Source organism: Balaenoptera acutorostrata, chromosome 1 (genome assembly GCF_949987535.1).
Source record: "Balaenoptera acutorostrata chromosome 1, mBalAcu1.1, whole genome shotgun sequence".
Taxonomy (NCBI): Eukaryota; Metazoa; Chordata; class Mammalia; order Artiodactyla; family Balaenopteridae; genus Balaenoptera; species Balaenoptera acutorostrata.
The window spans coordinates 176072088-176095249 of record NC_080064.1 but is presented as its reverse complement, the minus strand read 5'-3'; the positions used below and the strand labels follow the sequence as shown (position 1 = coordinate 176095249).

At 47.0% G+C, this 23162-nt stretch overlaps 1 protein-coding gene across 10 annotated transcripts in view; it reads right to left on the bottom strand.

The window, feature by feature from the left end:
* LOC102999060 (cyclin-Y-like protein 1) overlaps positions 1–23162 on the bottom strand; it is a 785789-nt gene that overhangs the window by 496855 nt on the left and 265772 nt on the right. The window contains exon 1 of one of the 10 annotated variants that reach the window (XM_057541149.1): positions 2076–2450. The exons of the other annotated variants lie outside the window; for them this stretch is intronic. Within the exon in view, the coding sequence (XP_057397132.1) occupies positions 2076–2301 (226 nt within the window). The 5' untranslated portion in view covers positions 2302–2450. Of the gene's footprint in view, positions 1–2075; positions 2451–23162 lie in introns of those variants that run through there. 10 annotated transcript variants of the gene reach the window in all.

Below are 23162 nucleotides of genomic sequence, written 5' to 3'. Positions count from 1 at the left end.
GCACTCCTTCCTTATCATACATAGTCGTATGCTAAATGCTTAGTACCTTACCTGCCCGCTTACCAGCTTCCCCTAATGTCCCTCTGTCCAGGGCATTCTCGGCTTCAACTGGATTTCACCAGAACAAACTCTTTAAATTATATCAACGTGTTTACCTGACTGATAAATTTAGGCTATTTCATGACTTCTACTTTTATTCATATCCATTGCAATGTATGTACAGACAGAGAATGGAGAGGTAAATGTTGCTTCTGAGTTGTGTACAATAAACTGGAATGGCAATAATCAAAACTGGAGTATGCTGAGATAGGCCTAACTTATGGATAAATTATAAAATATAAGGTGCACTCTAAACAGTTTCTTAAGCATCCCAAGAACTGAATTTGGCATATCTACCACCTCCCAAGTCTGTCTCTTTTGTTCAGTAAAGGTCCAATTTTCGTCTCTCATCCTACATTAGCCAACTACTAACTGTTTTTAAAAATCATTTAGAGGCTTACCTTATAGCAACAAGCAGAGCAGTTTTCACAAGTACTTACATGCTTTGTGTTTAAAGCTACAATTAATTCACATAATTTGTTCATTCTTTCACAATATCTAACTATTCTGAAAAGGGAGTACTTTCCACTTACAAAGCCACGTCCATCATAAGGGTGAATCCACAGGCTTAATTATTCTAACTTTTAAAGAAATTAAATAAACCCAACTAAAATTTAAATAGAAGAGCTGTAAGACATTTCGTCTATGAAATAATGAAATAATCTCTGGCATTTAAATGAAACAAATGGGCCAGTGGGGCTTTAACATCTTTATGATACAATGTTTTATACTTCAAAGAACAGTCTTTATTAAAGTGCCACTATGCTACCCAGAAATTTTTTTTTTTAACCTAGAGCCATCCCTTTCCAAAATTCTAGAGGCAAAAATCAAACATTTCCTCTCTTCTCTCTCTCCTCTCCTCCCCGACAACACCCACCCCCAGCCACTTAGCCTTCAGAACTTTTACCTGAACATTCTTAAAGTTAAATAGTATTCTACTGGGGGGGGGGGGCGGAGGAGGGAGCCATGGAGACATTTTTCTGCAGGATGGATGTGGTATGTTAACTCCCAAACCTTTATATTACAAATGACAATCTGAATTTGTTTTTTCTCCTTTGAAACTTCTGTCCAGCAGTCTCAGGAACCACCTCACCGCTCCCTTAGAACAGGCAACGTGCAAAAGAAGTCGGTTAAGGCTGTGCAGCTGAAGACATACTTGTGTCAAAGTGGGAATTTAAAAGTAATCAGAACTCCATGGGGTCTCCTTTGGTAAAGAAAAAAAACCCAACAACTATTCTCTGCAGCCGTGGCAGTAACGTTTCACACCGTTCACAGTTATTTTAAGCCCCTCTCCCACCATTTTCTTTCCTATCGTGTTCAAATTATAGTTAGAAGGGATAAAGTAGCTTCTATCAGGGCGACTGAAAACATTAAAATCCAAAGAATTTTAGTTAAGAACACCATACTGACTCTGTCCATCTCTATTTTGAATTTAAATGACAAGTCCTCTAATGTTTGTCTTAATTGTCTCGAGTATCAACTACCTTAACGAATAGAAGTCTATCATCAGGCCCTTACCTAGTTCCTTCGCTTAGGTACCATCTGGATAGGGAGACGGAATGGATACGCCGAAGTTAGAGTATTTAAGTTTTCATTAAGAAAAGAGAGAATACACCAGAAAGTCTCTGCTAAGTCCCACGAGATGTTAAATAGAACCACGAACAGGAAGGGCCACGGATTGGAGGGTCTCAGGCCGGGCTGGGAAATGGGAACGGGGGAAAGAATTGGGCATTCGGGTAGGGAAGAGGGAAGGAGACTGGCCGGACGCGACTGGTAAAGAATAAGGGGTGGGGATGCCAAGCAGAGCCAGCCTTCGTCCCCGGTGCCCAGCCCTGGGAGAGCCAACTCCGGGCAAGAAGGAGCCCTAGGTGGCGTCTCCCTCCCGGGGGACCCTGGGGGCGGCGGAGGCCAGAGGTAAGCCCGAGAGCAGACGGCGCCGACCCCGCGAGGGGCGAGGCGCGCCCGCCGCTTCTTACCTTCGGGCATCTCCCGGTCGCTGATGTGCTGCAGGTGGTGGCCTTCGCCACCTGCGAAATCCAACTCGGCGGGTTCCACGGTAGCCGCCGCCGGAGCTACTGCCACCGCGTTCCCGGCCGCCGCCTTGTAGACCTCAAACTCGTAGTCCGGCTTCGCTGACCCCCTGCGCCGGCCCACCTTGGGGCTGGCATTGGGGCACAGGCAACAAGACAGCGAGTTCCCCATGGGGCGCCTTCACTCCTCGCCGCCGCCGCCTCCGCTCGTCCCCCGACTCCGCTGAGCTCAGAAGCCGCCCCCTCCCCCAACAATGGCGCGGCGGGCACTGGCAGCCCCGGGCTATGCCGGGGCTGTGCCGCACATGCAGACGCGACTTCGCCCGCCGCTCTCCTGTCCGCCCAGCCGCCGGGCCCCGGGCAGGGGCCCGGCCCCGGCCGCACCCCCGCCGCCGCCGCCTCCCCGGAGCCAACTAGTCTGTGAGGGCGGTGACCAGACCGGCTTATTTAAAAGGGGTGGGAACCAGACAAGCGCTGAGACGCGCAACCACTGCAGGGAGAGAGCGCAGCCGGAGCTCCTCGTCCTTCCGCCGCCGCCTCCCAACTGAAAGTAGCTAGCTCGGCCGGCCCTTGCCTACCGGAATGTGTCCTTCGGTCACCTGGTTACGACGGACCAATCACGACCAGAGTTCCCTCAGAGCGCAGGCATGTGACTCACAATGCCCCGCCCCCGCCCGCGGCTGCCCCGCCCCCCGAGCGGCACGCCCCGGACTCTGGTTTCCATTCATCTCTCGCGCTCCGAGCTTTCCGGTCCTGTGGGAAGCGCCGCGTTTGTTTTTTTTTTTGTTTGTTTGTTTTTTTGTTTTTTTTTTTGTTTTTTTATACTGCAGGTTCTTATTAGGCATCAGTTTTATACACATCAGTGTATACATGTCAATCCCAATCCCCCAATTCAGCACACCACCATCCCCACCTCACCGCAGTTTTCCCCCCTTGGTGTCCATATGTCCATTCTCTACATCTGAGTCTCAACTTCTGCCCTGCAAACTGGCTCATCTGTACCATTTTTCTAGGTTCCACATACATGCATTAATATACGATATTTGTTTTTCTCTTTCTGACTTACTTCACTCTGTATGACAGTCTCTAGATCCATCCACGTCTCAACAAATAACTCAATTTTGTTCCTTTTTATGGCTGAGTAATATTCCATTGTATATATGTACCACATCTTCTTTATCCATTCGTCTGTTGATGGGCATTTAGGTTGCTTCCATGACCTGGCTATTGTAAATAGTGCTGCAATGAACATTCGGGTGCATGTGTCCTTTTGAATTACGGTTTTCTCTGGGTATATGCCCAGTAGTGGGATTGCTGGGTCATATGGTAATTCTATTTTTAGTTTTTTAAGGAACCTCCATATTGTTCTCCATAGTGGCTGTATCAATTTACATTCCCACCAACAGTGCAAGAGGGTTCCCTTTTCTCCACACCCTCTCCAGCATTTGTTGTTTGTAGATTTTCTGATGATGCCCATTCTAACAGGAGTGAGGTGATACCTCATTGTAGTTTTGATTTGCATTTCTCTAATAATTAGTGATGTTGAGCATCTTTTCATGTGCTTCGTGGCCGTCTGTATGTCTTCTTTGGAGAAATGTCTATTTAGGTCTTCTGCCCAGTTTTGGATTGGGGTGTTTGTTTCTTTGATATTGAGCTGAATGAGCTGTTTATATATTTTGGAGATTAATCCTTTGTCAGTTGATTCATTTGCAAATATTTTCTCCCATTCTGAGGGTTGTCTTTTCGTCTTGTTTATGGTTTCCTTTGCTGTGCAAAAGCTTTGAAGTTTCATTAGGTCCCACTTGTTTATTTTTGTTTTTATTTCCATTACTCTAGGAGGTGGATCAAAAAAGATCTTGCTGTGATTTATGTCAAAGAGTGTTCTTCCTATGTTTTCCTCTAAGAGTTTTATAGTGTCCAGTCTTATATTTAGGTCTCTAATCCATTTTGAGTTTATTTTTGTGTATGGTGTTAGGGAGTATTCTAATTTCATTCTTTTACATGTAGCTGTCCAGTTTTCCCAGCACCACTTATTGAAGAGACTGTCTTTTCTCCATTGTATATCTTTGCCTCCTTTGTCATAGATTAGTTGACCATAGGTGCGTGGGTTAATCTCTGGGCTTTCTATCTTGTTCCATTGATCTATGTTTCTGTTTTTGTGCCAGTACCATATTGTCTTGATTACTGTAGCTTTGTAGTATAGTCTGAAGTCAGGGAGTCTGATTCCTCCAGCTCCATTTTTTTGCCTCAAGACTGCTTTGGCTATTTGGGGTCTTTTGTGTCTCCATACAAATTTTAAGATGATTTGTTCTAGCTCCGTAAAAAATGCCATTGGTAATTTGATAGGGATTGCATTGAATCTGTAGATTGCTTTGGGTAGTATACTCATTTTCACAATGTTGATTCTTCCAATCCAAGAACATGGTATATCTCTCCATCTGTTGGTATCATCTTTAATTTCTTTCATCAGTGTCTTATAGATTTCTGCATACAGGTCTTTTGTCTCCCTAGGTAGGTTTATTCCTAGGCATTTTATTCTTTTTGTTGCAATGGTAAATGGGAGTGTTTCCATAATTTCTCTTTCAGATTTTTCATCATTAGTGTATAGGAATGCAAGAGATTTCTGTGCATTAATTTTGTAACCTGCAACTTTACCATATTCATTAATTAGCTCTAGCAGTTTTCTGGTGGCAGTTTTAGGATTCTCTATGTATAGTATCATGTCATCCGCAAACAGTGACAGTTTTACTTCTTCTTTTCCAATTTGTATTCCTTTTATTTCTTTTTCTTCTCTGATTGCCGTGGCTAGGACTTCCAGAACTATGTTGAATAATAGTGGTGAGAGTGGACGTCCTTGTCTCGTTCCTGATCTTAGAGGAAATGCTTTCAGTTTTTCACCATTGAGAATGATGTTTGCTGTGGGTTTGTCATATATGGCCTTTATTATGTTGAGGTAGGTTCCCTCTATGCCCACTTTCTGGAGAGTTTTTATCAGAAATGGGTGTTGAATTTTGTCAAACGCTTTTTCTGCATCTATTGAGATGATCATATGGTTTTTATTCTTCAATTTGTTAATATGGTGTATCACATTGATTGATTTGCGTATATTGAAGAATCCTTGCATCCCTGGGATAAATCCCACTTGATCGTGATGTATGATCCTTTTAATGTGTTGTTGGATTCTGTTTGCTAGTATTTTGTTGAGGGTTTTTGCATCTATATTCATCAGTGATATTGGTCTGTAATTTTCTTTTTTTGTAGTGTCTTTGTCTGGTTTTGGTATCAGGGTGATGGTGGCCTCATAGAATGAGTTTGGGAGTCTTCCTTCTTCTGCAATTTTTTGGAAGAGTTTGAGAAGGATGGGTGTTAGCTCTTCTCTAAATGTTTGATAGAATTCACCTGTGAAGCCATCTGGTCCTGGACTTTTGTTTGTTGGAAGATTTTTAATCACAGTTTCAATTTCATTACTTGTGATTGGTCTGTTCATATTTTCTGTTTCTTCCTGATTCAGTCTTGGAAGGTTATACCTTTCTAAGAATTTGTCCATTTCTTCCAGGTTGTCCATTTTATTGGCATAAAGTTGCTTGTAGTAGTCTCTTAGGATGTTTTGTATTTCTGCGGTGTCTGTTGTAACTTCTCCTTTTTCGTTTCTGATTTTATTGATTTGAGTCCTCTCCCTATTTTTCTTGATGAGTCTGGCTAATGGCTTATCAATTTTGTTTATCTTCTCAAAGAACCAACTTTTAGTTTTATTGATCTTTGCTATTGTTTTCTTTGTTTCTATTTCATTTATTTCTGCTCTGATCTTAATGATTTCTTTCCTTCTGCTAACTTTGGGTTTTGTTTGTTCTTCTTTCTCTAGTTTCTTTAGGTGTAAGGTTAGATTGTTTACTTGAGATTTTTCTTGTTTCTTTAGGTAGGCTTGTATAGCTATAAACTTCCCTCTTAGAACCGCTTTTGCTGCATCCCATAGGTTTTGGGTCGTCGTGTTTTCATTGTCATTTGTCTCTAGGTATTTTTTTATTTCCTGTTTGATTTCTTCAGTGATCTCTTGGTTATTTAGTAACGTATTGTTTAGCCTCCATGTGTTTGTCTTTTTTACGTTTTTTTCCCTGCAATTCATTTCTAATCTCATAGCGTTGTGGTCAGAAAAGATGCTTGATATGATTTCAATTTTCTTAAATTTACTGAGGCTTGATTTGTGACCCAAGATGTGATCTATCCTGGAGAATGTTCCGTGCGCACTTGAGAAGAACGTGTAATCTGCCGTTTTTGGATGGAATGTCCTATATATATCAATTAAATCTATCTGGTCTATTGTGTCATTTAAAGCTTCTGTTTCCTTATTTATTTTCATTTTGGATGATCTGTCCATTGGTGTAAGTGAGGTGTTAAAGTCCCCCACTATGATTGTGTTACTGTCGATTTCCTCTTTTATAGCTGTTAGCAGTTGCCTTATGTATTGAGGTGCTCCTATGTTGGGTGCATATATATTTATAATTGTTATATCTTCTTCTTGGATTGATCCCTGGATCATTATGTAGTGTCCTTCCTTGTCTCTTGTAACATTCTTTATTTTAAAGTCTATTTTATCTGATATGAGTATAGCTACTCCAGCTTTCTTTTGATTTCCATTTGCATGGACTATCTTTTTCCATCCCCTCACTTTCAGTCTGTATGTGTCCCTAGGTCTGAAGTGGGTCTCTTGTAGACAGCATATATATGGGTCTTGTTTTTTAATCCATTCAGCCAGTCTATGTCTTTTGGTTGGGGCATTTAATCCATTCACGTTTAAGGTAATTATCGATATGTATGTTCCTATGACCATTTTCTTAATTGTTTTGGGTTTGTTTTTGTAGGTCCTTTTCTTCTCTTGTGTTTCCCACTTAGAGAAGTTCCTTTAGCATTTGTTGTAGAGCTGGTTTGGTGGTGCTGAATTCTCTTAGCTTTTGCTTGTCTGTAAAGCTTTTGATTTCTCCATCGAATCTGAATGAGATCCTTGCCGGGTAGAGTAATCTTGGTTGTAGGTTCTTCCCTTTCATCACTTTAAGTATATCATGCCACTCCCTTCTGGCTTGCAGAGTTTCTGCTGAGAAATCAGCTGTTAACCTTATGGGAGTTCCCTTGTATGTTATTTGTCGTTTTTCCCTTGCTGCTTTCAGTAATTTTTCTTTGTCTTTAATATTTGCCACTTTGATTACTATGTGTCTCGGCGTGTTTCTCCTTGGGTTTATTCTGTATGGGACTCTCTGCGCTTCCTGGACTTGGGTGGCTATTTCCTTTCCCATGTTAGGGAAGTTTTCGACTATAATCTCTTCAAATATTTTCTCTGGTCCTTTCTCTCTCTCTTCTCCTTCTGGGACCCCTATAATGCGAATGTTGTTGCGTTTAATGTTGTCCCAGAGGTCTCTTAGGCTGTCTTCATTTCTTTTCATTCTTTTTTCTTTAGTCTGTTCTGCAGCAGTGAATTCCACCATTCTGTCTTCCAGGTCACTTATCCGTTCTTCTGCCTCAGTTATTCTGCTATTGATTCCTTCTAGTGTAGTTTTCATTTCAGTTATTGTATTGGTCATCTCTGTTTGTTTGTTCTTTAATTCTTCTAGGTCTTTGTTAATCATTTCTTGCATCTTCTCAATCTTTGCCTCCACTCTTATTCCGAGGTCCTGGATCATCTTCACTATCATTATTCTGAATTCTTTTTCTGGAAGGTTGCCTATCTCCACTTCATTTAGTTGTTTTTCTGGGGTTTTTTCTTGTTCCTTCATCTGGTACATAGCCCTCTGCCTTTTCATCTTCTCTGTCTTTCTGTAACTGTGGGTTTTGGTCCACAGGCTGCAGGATTGTAGTTTTTCTTGCTTCTGTTCTCTGCCCTCTGGTGGTTGAGGCTATCTAAGAGGCTTGATGGGAGGCTCTGGTGGTGGGTAGAGCTGACTGTTGCTGTGGCGGTCAGAGCTCAGTAAAAACGCCGCGTTTGTTAATCGAAGCCGTCCTGAGTCAGTGGGCTCTGTAGAAAGCCCCTGTTCGTAAAATGCCAGTTCAGTTAGCAACTCGGTTTCACCGGGTCGACAGTTGACTCATTTGATGTATCGCTCAACGAACTTAGTTTCACCCCAATTTTTGACCGTTTTTTATAACTGAATGCTCCTCCTGTCTTGCCTTCCAAAGAGTGTTAGTTTCCGCCTACAGTTTAACCATAGCAACCCCCGGGGCCCTGGTCCTACTCTCAATAAAGAGCTGTGGCTGTGTCTTGAATGAGACTCGAGGACACATCACCCCTCCACTTCCTCATCAGTAAATTAGGTACCGAACTCCTCCCTCCCACCTCTGAGGCGCTGGGATTCAGCAACTCGCTTTTCTCGCCTGTTTCTCTCTTCCACGGCAGGAGTTTCCAGGTTTCCCTACTTTAGCCAACAACAACGCATAAAGCACGATTTTCTCATACAAACTTGAGAGTCACAAAGTGAAGTACCACGGTCTTGATTTGATGAAGATGATAACGATAGTTAACATTTGGCAAACACTATGCGCCCGCCCCCGTTCCAAGTGAGGTACTCATTTAACCCTCGGGAACAAAATCCTCAGAAACCTTCATTTTACAGATTTTACAGAAGCTAAGTAACGTTCCCAAGGTCACATGATTGCTCAGGGGTGTGGCCAGGATTTGATCCCTGATTGTGTGGATCCCCAAAGGCACCTTATTGTGATCATGAGAAAATAAAGGTAGAAGTCAAATTTGGTTGGAAGTGGCATAGTGTATCAGGATTTTCTTTTTTTAAGGAGGAGCAATTTTTTGATGTGGATTTTAAAATACTTTCCCTTCATTCAACATTGATTAGTCCCTCCTACATGCCAGGCACCCGTGTGTGAAAAATAGTCCTGCCCTCAGTGACCTCAGGCACGGTGAGAAAACAAAGGCTTAGAAAGCCCAATAGTCTGAGGTCACACTGCTGCAAAGTACTTAAACCTGAAATTCAAACCTAGATCTATTAACCCCAAGTAGATGCTGGGGTAAAGAGCTTGGTTTTCTTCCCAGAAACATGAGAGCCATTGAATGTTGTGAAGTTAAGGAGTCACTATCAGGTGGTTTGTAGTGAGGTCACGCTTGAGAATAAGTAGGACTGATGGAAGCAACAAAACCCATTAAGAGACTTTATATTCATCTAAGAGAGGAGTGAGGGTTCAAACTAAAGGCAGTGGCAGAGATTGGAGTGGAGGGAAAGGATCTGAGGTCATTTGGGAGGTAGAATAGAAGTGCTCAGTGACTAGATATGGAGCGGGAAGGGGAAAAGAGAAGCAAAAATGGCTGCTAGGGTTCTGGCTTAGGGAACTATGTAGAGTGTGGTTACTTTTTCTTAGATAGTGCAGGAAAAGGAAGAGGTTTGGGAAGGAAGATCATTTTGGCTTCTGTTAAGCGGAACATGGAAATGGAGCTCTCTGGTTGAAAGTAAGCCTCTGCAGGCTAAGTCCATTTTGTGATATCCCAACTTATGTTTTCAAAAATAACACATTAAATCAATTTAAAAATGTGATTGGGGAAATTCCCTAATGTTGACAGCTAAGAATATCACATTTTTCATGGAGCAACTTGGAATCTATGGTTTTAGTAAATGAGGCATCCTATGTAAAATAAAACTGGTAAATGAGAGCTCTACCCACCACCAGAGCCTCCCATCAAGCCTCTTAGATAGCCTCAACCACCAGAGGGCAGACAGCAGAAGCAAGAAAAACTACAATCCTGCAGCCTGTGGACCAAGAAACACAGTTAGAGAAAGATAGACAAGATGAAAAGGCAGAGGGCTATGTACCAGATGAAGGAACAAGAAAAAACCCCAGAAAAACAACTAAATGAAATGGAGATAGGCAACTGCCGCAGACCGGCTGCAGAAAGCTAGAAGTTCCTGGCGGTGAGGGGTAAGGAACTGAAAAGCACCAGTATGGGGTCAGAAGGGCCAAGACAACTGATGGTTGCAAGGCAAGTTTATTCAAAGAGCATGAATGTATATATAGGTTTAGTACGGAACCAATATCAGACAATACATCAGTAAACCTTGTATTTCCACATAATTCCCTCGCCACTATCTATGCGCCACTATCTATGCACCACTATCTATGCACCACTATCTATGCGTCAGCATGCCTTATGGGCCATTCTTTGGAGATACAGACTTCCCCCTCAGGGCAGCACGTCCTTCTTCTGGGGAACAACCAGGGGCTCTTAGATGCAGAGCAGGCACCTGGAGCGAAACTAGCCGCAAGCCATTTTCCTTTTTTACGCTCAATACCGCAGCGTCAGGAGTGCATACCAAGAGAAGTTCTCCGGAAAGCAGAAAGCTGAATAAGCTTACAGCTTGGGGGCCACCACAACAAATGGCACTCATAGTTGGCTCTTTCTGCATGTTTCTGACCCTCTGTTCTGGGGCAGCTCACTCTGGTGGGTCCTTCAGGGGAGGAGCTTGCCATGTGGTCACAGTCTTCGGCGTTGGGCTGAGAACTCTTAGACAGTAGAGCCCGTGGTGTCTGATTAGCTCTGCCCAGCCTCATGAGGAGAAGGGCCTGGCCTGCGTCTCCTGATGTTCCAAAGATGGCTCTCCTGAGGACAAAGCAGGACGGGCTGGAGGGCAGATGCCACTGGTAGAAAGAGCTGTGGCCAGAAGGGGTTTTGCATAGTAATCCAGTACTTGGTCCATTTTCATTCTCCTGCCGTTCAGAGGCCTGGCCCCCGGGTCTGCTTTCACTGTGCTGTTAGTGTCACAGAAACAATACTTTGAGTAAGGAAGAGAGAGCTACAAAGGCACAAAGATCTTTCATATTTGCTTTACACATGCCCTCCCCTGAGCTACCTGCAGACAGGTTGAATATGGGGATCTCTCAGAGCAGGTGCAATAGCAGACAAGGATAGATGGGGAAAGAGAGGGAGGGAGGGAGGAGGGGAGGGAGGAGGGGAGGGAGGGAAGGAGAGGAATGAAAAGTCCCGCTTCTGAGAAAAGAGTTCTTTACAGCCAGATCAAACACAAAACTAGAGGAGCAGCAAACAGGACGATTTTTATTCTCATTCAACTCTCACAGGAGATAGGAACGCACATGCTAAAACAGCATTTGCCGGTGTAAGAGCTCACAGTTTTCCACAAAGTCTTTACCCGACAGGATTGTGCAGTTGAGTTGATCTACAAGTGGTTCATAAAGAGCTCCCCCCTCACCCCGCCACACACACGGAAAAGCCAAGTTTCATAACGCCATGACCCTGATCCCTGAAAAGCCCCCTGGAGGCTGACCGTCAGGCCTCCTGCCTGAAGGTGGTTCATCCCAGGGCGGCTGCAGGCTGCACGCGGGCTCAGTGTGCTCTGGCCACAGGCGGCTGTCCAAGCCCATGCAGCTGCTCTCCTCCCCGCCCAGGTGGGGGGACCCTCCAGGCCACCTGGGGTAGCGCTCCCTCTTGGGGACCCTAAGCATCCAACAGAACTGGAGGGGCCTGTGCTGGGCAACCAGCTGGCTGGAGGGAGGGCATAGCTGGTGTTCTGTCATGGTCTTCCTTGGCCCTTTGTTCTCCCAGCTCAAAGCTTTCGTGATGGAGAAGCCGTCCCCATCTTTAGGGGGAGATCTGGTCATTAGAGCCCGGGAGGAGGAAGCCCTTCGCTTCCTGCGGACCTTGCAGCTTTGATGTCACTTAGGTTTCTGTTGAACACCTGGATTTGGATGCAGTTGGAGGAGTGCACTTAGGGATTGGAAGTCATCCAGGAATTTCAAGCAATCAGATGCACCCGGAATGTTAGTAGTTTAAATCAAGGTTTGACAAATTACAGCTCATGGGCTAATCCAGCCCTCGTCCTATTTTTATACGGCCAGCAAGCTAAGAGTGGTTTCTATATTTTTAAAAAGTTGTAAAACAAACAAACAAGAATATGCAAGAGAGACATATATGACCTGCATAGCCTAAAATACTTACTATGTGTCCTTATGTGATTTACAGAATCAGCTTGCCAGCCCCTGGTAAATGAAGGAGCTAGAGATGATAAAACGTCTAAAGTTCACGAGGAAAGGTAAAGACAGTGAATCCCTGGTGGCAAGCATTCACCTTCACTGGAGAATGACACTAGCTGAGCAGGCGCGTGGCTCCCCGCTCACCTGACGGTGCCCGGCCTGCTTATTATAGGGCGACGAGGGCGAAGTTTCCTAGATGGAAACTGCACAACACGGAGGGATGTGATGGATAGTTTTATGTCGACTTGGCTGGGGCATGGTACCCAGATATTTGGTCAGTCGTAGCTGGATGTTGCTGTGATGTCATATTTCAGATGAGATTAACATTTAAACCAGGAGACTTTGAGAAAAGCAGATTGCCCGCCATAATCTGGTTGCATCTCATCCAATTAGTTGAAGGCCTTAAGAGAAAAAAGATTGACCAGCCCCCCCACCCCCCGGGGGAAAAGGGAATTCTGCAGCAGACGGTGTTTGGATGGTCTTTCAGCATCTCCAGCCCACCAACCCACCCTGCTGATTTTAGGCTGCCTAGCCTCTGCCATCACATGAATCAATTCCTTAAAATAACTCTCTCTCTCTCTGTCTCACACAAACACGCACACACATACACGCACATACCTACTCGTGTGTGTGTGTGTGTGTGTGTGTGTGTGTATTCTATTTCTCTGGAGAACCCTGACTACTACCAGGGGGCTGACCTATATACAAATCTTGATAAAAAACGCTCTCTGGTTACAAGCAAGGCCTCGGTGAGACTTGTTCCCATGGTACAAGTCCATCGAGGTCAATAAACAGCCCCAAATGTCTGCAAGTCAAACTAGACTCTGCTTTTTCTGTGTTTCCTAAGACTCCGCATGGGGCTGAAGACACACAGAAGTCAGGCTCCTGGCGGCCGCAACACTCTCTGCCCAGGGCTCCCCCCGCCCCGTTCTTTGGACACATCGCCAAGGCTCTGGAAGAGTACTCAGGGCAGGGCTCATATATGAGGGTCCCAAGGTTGGCGGCGGCCCTCTGGCTCTGATCACCAACTTTCCTCCCACTTAGGTAGTGCAGTGATGGAGACAAAACAGGGCTGGGCTGTCCTAGCTCAGGAGCCCGAAAGGAGACTCTGAGGCCGAGCTTAGCAAGCAGGAGTTTTCCTGGGCAGTGCTCTTGGGGCCAACACCTTTGCTGGGCGAGTGCGGGAAGCAGGGCTGGGCGGAGGGAGCAGGTGAGCCTCGATGCCACCCCGCAGAGGCATCCGGCAATCCTGCGGGGAGCTGTGCCGCTGGGAAGCCCTTCAGAGTTGTTCCCGTTACAGAGAGGGGGTCAGGCCTTCCTACCCACTCAGTGACCACTCGTCTCTCTCCCCAGCGAGGCTGCCCAGGAAGAGGATGTGGTCTTGGCTGCAGGCAATTCCCAGAGAGGACTGAGCTGTGAGCCAGAAGGTGTTGGGAGAACGGGAGACTCTGTCCTGGAGGGGAGTCTGAAGGAGGCAGCCGGCATTCACTACAGTGAGCTCAGCAAATAGCTTCCCAGTGGAGCCACCTTCCTTATCTGCAGCTCCACTTTCCCTGGGCTTCACCAACCTATGCAGACAGATGGGGTCCTAGCAGCGGAAACAGCCTGAATTTGCAGCACCTCCCTCAAATGAACGTAACTCAGATGCCTCCAGGTCTTACCCGCTGGCGTCTGTCAATGTCACATCTGTAGCACTGACCAAACCCACCATTTGTTTGATGAGCAGAGATTCCAGTGTTTGGGGCGGCAGATGAACTCTCCAGTCATTCCCTCTAGAAGCCCCTGGCAGAGTGGGCAGGGGAGAAGGTTTCACATACGATAGAACCACCGCCTCTATCTCCGGTCCAACCCTCCTTCTGTTCTGTGCACTCTCTTACTGAGCTGCACATGGGCTTCTAGCCATGCCTACTCATGCCCAATGCCTGGGCCACTTCTGACCATCTCACCCTCTTCTACCCCACCTCTGGCCAGCAGGAAATTTCCATCCTTGCCCTTCTCCTGGCCAGCTCCTGCAGAAGGGTTGCTGGGTTTCAAGTGACAGCTCTCTCATTGATGCCCCAGCCGGTCACCTTCCTGGATCACAGGGTCTTGTGGGGGGGGGGGGGGGGGCGTGGTCAGGCCAGCCTCAGGTCATATCTGGAATGTGTACACACATCTCAGGCCCTGCTGCCAAGGCTGATCCACGCTGCTGGACCTTTGCTACGGCCACTGTGACTTCCTCACCGAAGTCTCACTCCATCTTCCAAGTCACCCAACTTTGGGGAACCCATTCCATCAGATCGTTCTCTATGTCTGAACCCTGATTATGAGCTGGCTTTAAGTTTTTCCCACTAGACTCTTAGGATGTGTCTGAACATTTATTTTTCTGTCCAGAACTTTCCAAGAGAGTCGAGAAGCTTCCTCTCATTTCTTGACAATTGAAAAGTACCCACTCATGGCAAGCAGGGGAACTCTGAGGGGTTTTGCTATTTAATTCCAGAACCATACTAAGAGAATCATGACAACGTAGCCCAAAATGACAGCACACAAGACAACTGGTGTCCTTTCAAGGTCTGTTTGACAAAGGGATAGAAGAAATGCTTTGGAAATGCACATTTAAAAGTGTCCCACCTAGGGACTTCCCTGGCGGTCCAATGGTTATGACTCCATGCTTCCACTGCAGGGGGCACAGTTTCTATCCCTGGTCAGGGAACTAAGATCCCACATCCCATATGCCGCGTGGCGTGGCCAAAAAAAAAAAAGTGTCCCACCTACACTTGGATGATGGCCCAGCTCCACTGGTCACCCTCAGCATGATCTAGACTGGGATGACCACAGCTGTGTCGGTCAGAAGAGCTGGATTCTTACTCTGGCTTATCCTTTCTTTGCTGTGTGCACCTGTCCTACCTGGGCCTCAACTTTCTCATTTGTAAAATGGAGATACGGCAGCCTTGACTACCAGAGTGTAACCTTGGATGTCAAGTGAGGTGATGTCTGTGAAGAAATTTGTCAGGTATGAGTTACACAGATGTGGAGACCAAGATGGCTGTGAAACTCACTGCCTTCATCAAGAATGCCTGGGCCGAGGAGCCGGAACTGTCCCATCCTTCACCATTTGGGCCTCGCTATAATTCTGCCCACACTCGGCCCCTACACCATGTACAATGTCTTGGTCAACCAGGCCACACCCTACAGCCACCCAGAGCTCCTCCGAGATGATGGGAACGTGCTCAGTTACCCCCAGGACACCAAGGCCCAGCTTGGAGTGGAAGGAGGAAGTGTGAGCACCCCGTCCTCAGTGGCCCCCAATAAAAATGTGAAAACGGAATAAATAAATAAATTACACACAGAAAACAAACTAGTGAATATAACAAAAAAGAAACAGACTCACAGATACAGAGAAGAAACTAGTGGTTATTGGTGGGGAGAGGCAAGGGGGGGAGGGACAAGATAGGGGTAGGGGATTATGAGGTACAAACTACTGTGTATAAAGTAAGTAAGCTACAAAGATATATTGCGCAACACAGGGAATATAGCCAATATTTTATAATAACTATAAATGGACTATAACGTTTAAAAATTGTGAATCGCTTTGTTATATACCTGAAACTTACATAATACTGTACATCATACCTCAATTAAAAAAACAGGGGCTTCCCTGGTGGCGCAGGGGTTGAGAGTCTGCCTGCCAATGCAGGGGACATGGGTTTGAGCCCTGGTCTGGGAAGATCCCACATGCCGCGGAGCAACTAGGCCCGTGAGCCACAACTACTGAGCCTGCACGTCTGGAGCTTGTGCTCCGCAACAAGAGAGGCCGCGATAGTGAGAGGCCCGCGCACCGCGATGAAGAGTGGCCCCCGCTTGCCACAACTAGAGAAAGCCCTCGCACAGAAACAAAGACCCAACATAGCAATCAATCAATCAATCAATAAATCTTTAAAAAAAACAGAAAAGAGAATGTAAGTTCAATGACGATAAGGACATTTTACCCTTTACATATCTTTGTATTCTTTGAGCCTGGTAACTACCCTGCACATAGTAGAAACTCAAATACATTCATTGAGTGAAAGAAAGAAAGAAATTACACAAAGGTGGGGTCCACTTTCCAGCTTCGTGGTCTAGCAGCTGCAGCCACACTGGGAGGTCACTACCACACGCTGTTTATTCTCTATTCCTGAGTCCACACGTGTGGCCCTCAGCCAGAGGCAGGATGTGTACGAGCTGTATCAACACAGCCCCTCCCCGATAGGTTCCCAGATGCCCTGGTCGGGGCTGGGAGAAGACGTAGGTTTTGAAAAATCGCCTCAATAAGTTCCACCATGACCCCCCACCTCCCAAGTTAAGCCCCCCAGGCTCAACTCCTTCAAAGAACCCACTGAGGATCAAAGGCCCTGGAATTCCCGACACCTTTAGCTCATTCAGAGCAAGAAGTTCACCAGACCTTCTTGAACTGTAAGCGATGTCAGACACAGCACCCTCCCCTGTGTTTTCCTAATGTGGGTCCTCACTCCCCAGCTCATTCGCTGGCTGCCTGGCCCATCTGGAGAGGTCTGGGGTGCAGCAAATGGTTTCCAAATGTCTGAATTTAATGAGACACATCTTTTCTAAAGCCATTCTAGAAAGAGATAGTGGCTTCCAGTGGGAGGTAAAGAGACCCCCTGGAAGCCATTAATCTTCCCACGTCTTAGGGCATGCTAGGCAAGCAGTTTGGAAGGAGGTCAAACCCAACTGAGGACCCAGGGAGGCTCACTTTGGGGTGAGCCTGGCAAGTCGACTCTCTAAGAATGTGTACCTCAGCTGCCACCAAGGCCACTGCTGGATCCCAGCTTGGGAGGGGAGAGGAGACAGGGATAAGAGTGGTGACACTCTCTCAGCGTGTTCTGCACCCCAGGCCCAGCCCTGTCCAAGCTCCACCTCATCCAGTCCTCACAACAACCCGATGAGGTAGGTTCTTTTTTTTTTTTTTTTTTAATTTATTTATTTATTATTTATTTTTGCCTGTGTTAGGTCTTTGTTGCTGCACGCGGGCTTTCTTTAGATGTGGCAAGCGGGGGCTACTCTTCATTGTGGTGCGCAGGCTTCTCATTGTGGTGTCTTCTCTTGTTGCAGCGCACGGGCTCTAGGCAAGTGGGCTCACTAGTTGTGGCTCGCGGGCTCAGTAGTTGTGATGCACGGGCTTAGTTGCTCCGCGGCATATGAGATCTTCCCGGACCAGGGCTCGAACCCGTGTCCCCTGCATTGGCACGCAGATCCTTAACCTCTGCGCCACCAGGGAAGTCCCCCAATGAGGTAGATTCTTTATTAGCCCACTTTACAGATTGGGAAGCCAAGGCTCAGGGGAGGTAACTGAAGCCAATAGCCAACAAGTGTCAGGACTAGGATTTGACCCTTGCTGTCCAACCACTATGTTATGCCCCCAGAGTGAGGTTGAGGCATTGTTTCTCAGAGGAAAACTGAATGATCCCCCAGATGAGAACTCAGAAAAAGGCCTTCCTTTAGGCTTAGCAGGCGTGGGGTGAGTGGCATGGGAGTGGGCTGGGGATGTGGGGAGGAATGGGAGCACCCAGACCTGAGACAGCCCTTGGCACCTGCCTGGGCTTTCCATTTGGTGGTGAAGTCTCTGCTGCCATCCCCAGAGCTGCCCAGCCTCCCTTTCCTTGGCCTCTTCCTGTCCATCTTTTCCTCAGGGTGGGGGGTGCCCCACAGTTCAGAGCACAGCCGAGCTGGTCCTCTGGCCTCGGCATCCCATCTCTTCTGCTCTCCTCCTTTCTCCAGGAGGAGGAAATGCCCATTTTACCTGAACACACTTGGGCATTGAGCCTCTTAGGAGCTGTCTGCGGGAGCTGCAACCTGAAACGTGAAGCATGGGAAAGGCTGGTCCCCCACCCTGCCTCACACAGCTGCAAGTCAGTAGGAGGCCTGCTTGAGACAAGCAGCACTTTGTCATTTATTTTTCCTTTCCTCTTTTTTTTAAACACTTATATTCCATAATAGCTGGTATTCCTCAGTGTTTACTCTCATCATTATAAAGCCCTTATTCCTTAAATGTTTGCTTAACATTTTTTGCAGAGCAAAGGAGAAAGCTCCATGGGCCTCTGCAAACAGCTGCTTCCCAAAGACAAGGGAGGAAAATACCCAAAGCAATGATGAGGTAAAAGGGTCCGTGAGCCCTGGGAGGTTCTCCTGGCAGTCCGAGGGCTGCGGCTCATTGCCAAGGCCATCATATGGCTGCCTTTAGAGCCCACTCACTGACCAGTCTCTGGGGCCCATGAAGGCCATGGAGGTTATGACAAAAAAGTCATCTCGGAACTTCCCTGGAGGTCTGGTGGTTAAGACTCCACGCTTCTGGACTTCCCTGGTGGTGCAGTGGTTAAGAATCCACCTGTGAATGCAGGGAACACGGGTTTGATCCCTGGTCCAGGAAGATCCCACATGCTGTGGAGCAGCTAAGCCCATGCACCACAACTACTGAGCCCGCGAGCCACAACTACTGAGCCCGTGTGCCACAACTACTGAAGCCCCTGCACCTAGACCCCGTGCTCCGCAACAAGAAAAGCCACTGCAATGAGAAGCCCGCGCACCGCAACGAAGAGTAGCCCCCACGCACCGCAACTAGAGAAAGCCCGCGCACAGCAACAAAGACCCAACGCAGTCAAATTAATTAATTAATTATTTTTAAAAAAGGACTCCGTGCTTCCACTGCAGGGGGCACGGGCTTGATCCCTGGTTGGGGAACTAAGATCTCGCATGTTATGTGGCGTGGCCAAAAGAGAAAAAAGAAAAAGAAAAAAGAAAAGGGGAGAAAACAGTTTCCAATTTATTAAAAAAAAAAGAAAAAAAGAAAAAGAAAAAAGGTCATCTCACCTTCCACCCAGAAGCATTCAGTGGGGTGTCCCCACAGTGCTAGAACAGTTCAAATGATCCACACCCCAGTGGGGCCTCTGAGTTCAGGCCCCAGCAGGGTAGAAGTTTCTTTGGGGAGCTCTGAGACCAGGATTGGCTCCAGAATAGCCAGATAGCACCCCCAGCCAGGCATCTCCAGCGACTTCTTGGCAGGTCAACGTCATGGTCTCTCCTGTGGCCCCTTCTCCTTGAATTAACGCCTTAAATTTTCAAAATGCCTTGTGATTTTCAAAACACTTTCACACACATTTTTTATTTGATCCTCACATTACCCTGGAGGAAGGCACCTGGCAGATGAGTAACTGAAGCATTGGAAGCTTAATGGCTTGCCTAAGGTCACTTCGTGTTATGGACTGAATGTCTGTGTCCCCTTCCCTCAAATTCATATGAGGAAGCCCTACCCTCCAATGTTAGGTATTTGGACATGGGTCTTTGGAAGTTATTACATTTAGATGAGCTCATGAGGGTGGGGTCCTCATGATGCGATTCGTGCCCTTATAAGAAAAGGTACCACAGAGCTTGTTTTCACTTTCTCCCACCATGTTCATGCTCACACACACAGGGAAGAGGTCATATGAGCACACAGCAGGATGGCGGCCATCTGCAACCCAAGGAGAGAGCTCTCACCAGAAGCTGACCATACTGGCACCTTGATTTTGGACTTCCAGCCTCCAGACTGTGAGAAATAAATGTCTGCTGTTTAAGCCATCCAGCCCATGGCATTTTGCTACAGCAGCCCGAGCAAGGAATACATACACTTGGCTTCTAAGATCCTGTTGGAACACCAAGGTCTATGGCCTCAGCACCTCTCAGTGAATGGTCCCATTCTCCAGCTCCTAACCCCAGAAAACTGGATGCCATCCTGATTCCTCCCCTCCAGTCACCTCCAACCCACCATTCTACCCTAAATATCTCTGCAGCCCAACCCTGACACTCTGTCCCTATAGCCACTGCCTCCATTCAGGTCTTTATTTCTCACTTGGATGAATGTAATGCCCTCCTCCCCATTCTCCACCTGGCATGCAGAACACACACACCTGGTTATGATTCTCCCCCAAGTCACCTTTTAGTGATCCCCCACGGCCTTCAGGGTCAAGCCCAAGCCCCTGGCACCTTCAGGGCCCTCATGGGTCACCTGATTCCTTCTGAGCAGGCATGCTGCTCCCAGGGCTGGGCATGGCACCTAGCTCCAGCCCACCACCCCTCAAAACCCTGCTGGATGACTCCTAGCCACCCCTCAAGATTAAACTCAGCCTCACCTCTTCTGGGAAGCCTTCCCAGAGTCCCCCAGTCTCAGTCAGGGGCTCCCAAAGCCCCAGGTGCCTCCTCTTATCATGAAGCTGCTCCTCCTGGGATATTCCTGTGTGCCGATCCTCTTTCCCTCCCACTGGACTCTGAGTTCCATGGGACACAGGACTGAGGTCTAACCTCCATATTACCTGGCTCTGGCTTAGGATACAGTTTTTGAGGGACTGAATAGGTCCAAGGACTTCAGTTGGATTCCTGAGATGCAGACTCTGTTTAGGATAGGATTTTAGAATTCCTTCTCCAAGTCTGTTATCTTCACTCTGTCTGGCTCTAAACCTGGCTTCTTTGAATAAGTGCCCATGCTGATTCCAGCCAGACTTCCCAGCTCCCAACTGCCTCATTGTCACCTCCACCCACACCCACCCACCTCCAGGGGTGAAACGGTACACAAAGGCAGAACCAGGTGCCACCTGAGAAACAGTCCTGAAGATACGTCCCAGGCATCTGCTAGTTAAAGGACATCCAGCCTCCTGGAGGAGGGGACAGAGACAAGGGATAAAATACAACTGTTTTGCCTGTTTGGGGGTTGGTGGGGGTGGGTAGTGTATACTTGCTTCTGTGGTGACTGTATGCGGGTAAATGGACAAGGTCTGTCATCTGTTTAGGGACCTGTTTTGTATTCTCCCAACCCTACACCCATTTTTCTTTTCTTTTTTGAATGTACTTTTTTTTTTTTTTTAAAACCAAGGTTGTAGAATTCCAATTTTTTTTTCAACCTTGGAACCTGAAGTAGAATGTCCTCAAGTGGACGGATTTTAGTCCTTAGAGAGTCAGTGTGTGTGTTGCTGCTTATTTAAATACAGTTCAGTTGGAGCCCCAAGAGTGCCAAGGTCCTCCCTATGCCTTCCAGATGCCCTTCTTCTTCCTAAAACCAGGAGAGGTGAGCACCTGAGCAGGGAATCTCAGGTGACTTAATTTAGTTCACCAGTGCCTACTCTGAAGTGCTGGGTGTCCGTTCTTGAAGAAACAAACTCACTGGAAGGGCATGTTTTCTTATTATATACTAATAACTTCTTATACTAATTTGTACCAGAAGTTCCTTGATTGTGACTTATGCCAAGTAATTATGAAGTTTTTTTTTTTTCTCAGTATTGCATGAAGGCTACCAAGTTGGAACAGGCAAGTCCTGGATGTGAAAGCTTTAATTTATCTACCTCATTCATGTGTTATTTTTGTAGCTATAGTCTCTATTTTCTTATTTGATGACTGCTGAAGTATTCCTAGGCCCTGTCATAAACCTAAGAGTTAACGTATTGGTGGGAGCCGCTGGAAGTTCAAGATGTTGTTGTGATTCTTTTTTTCTTAATTCCCCTTTTGTATATGTGATATTAAACAGACGATGAGGCGTTACTCTTGAGGATTTAACAAGGAAGGAGAAAGAAAGACCCACATTTCTGGGTGAAGTCTTTGCCCCTCTATGTGGAGAAGTCGATTGCGACTGTTCTCAAGTCTGTCTCTCGGTAATTGCACCTGACTTTAGGACCCCCCCAAAAATTTTTTTTGCTTTGCCAAGTTGTGCCTTTCCTTCTGGAATTGTAAGTGAACACAATAATAGTGCCCGTTTACACTGTGAAGTGGATATTGTTACAGAAAACACACCAGAGGCTTTCTCACTTGTTAAGCTAATAATGCCTTCTGAATGTATGATCTACGGAGAAACCCCTGTAGTTTTTACCTGCTGATGGTGTCTGTTGGAGAATAAATTTTGGATGGTTCTTTTTTTCACACAAAAGAAAAAAAAAAAAAAAAAGGCTCAGGCCCCTTGGTCCTAGGGGCCTGAGCTGACCCCTAGGACCAAGGAAGTGGTGCAGGTGGCCGTGTCAGAGGCTGTGAGCCCTACTTGTGGTTCTACTCTACTCCGCGGAGTCGAGGCTGGGAAGCATCTGTGTAGGCGGGGTCTCCCTTTCCCAGTCTCCCGAGCATCTTGGAGGGGCCTGTGGCTGGCTTCTCACCTACAGAATGTGGTCGAAGTGGGGTTCATGGCTTCCAGGCCCAGCCCCTACCAGCCTCCTGCGGGACCCTCCACTTCCTTGGGGCTTCCTGGGAGCTGTCCTTGCAGGATGGCAGCGTTACCCTCAGCCCAGGCCCTGAATGGGACTCGACTCCCCTCCCGCCACTGCCAGCTGCACTTCATGTGAGCAAAACAGAAACTCCTTTTGCATTAAGCCCCCGAGATCTGGGGCTTATCTGCCATTCACGCAGTGGGAAAGCCAGAGCCAGGCAGAGAAAAGGGCTCGTGGGATCAGCCAGAGCTCCTGGAAGGAATCAGAGTCTGCATAAGAGCCAGTGGGTGGGTGACTCTGGGGTGGGCATACCTGGTCCAGGTCCTGCCTCTACCGTTTACCGGAAGGATGTGCTTGGGCCAGTCGCTTGCCCTCTCTGGGCCTCAGTTTTCCTCTGTAACATGGGGATTAGTCTTAGTACACACCTCAGAAGGTTGTTCCAGAGGATGCTGTTGGAGACTCACCCTGCCCCTCCTTCCCAAGCTGGGCTGCTATCAGCTTCCAGCTGTACCCTTCTCTGTCCCCCTTCAGCCACCTCCTCACCCGGAGATTCCTTCGAGGTTATACCCCTACTCCCCACCCGGGGTCGGGGAGAGTCAATCTGAAAAACATTGAGGAGAACAAAGCCCTTGCCTTCAAGCAGCAACTCTGTGATGTCAGAGCTTCTGTGGTATCAGGCTGCGGTTACACTCCAGCAAGACCGCCCCCCGGTTTCCCCTCTTCCCCTGCCCCATCCTTGCTTCCCTCACATCTACGATAGTGCCCACTCATTAAGTCACCTGCCTAAGAATCCTCATCTCAAATCTGCGTCTGGTCAACCCTCTCTAAAACAGTTGTGAGATTATGCGGGTCAGACAGTGCC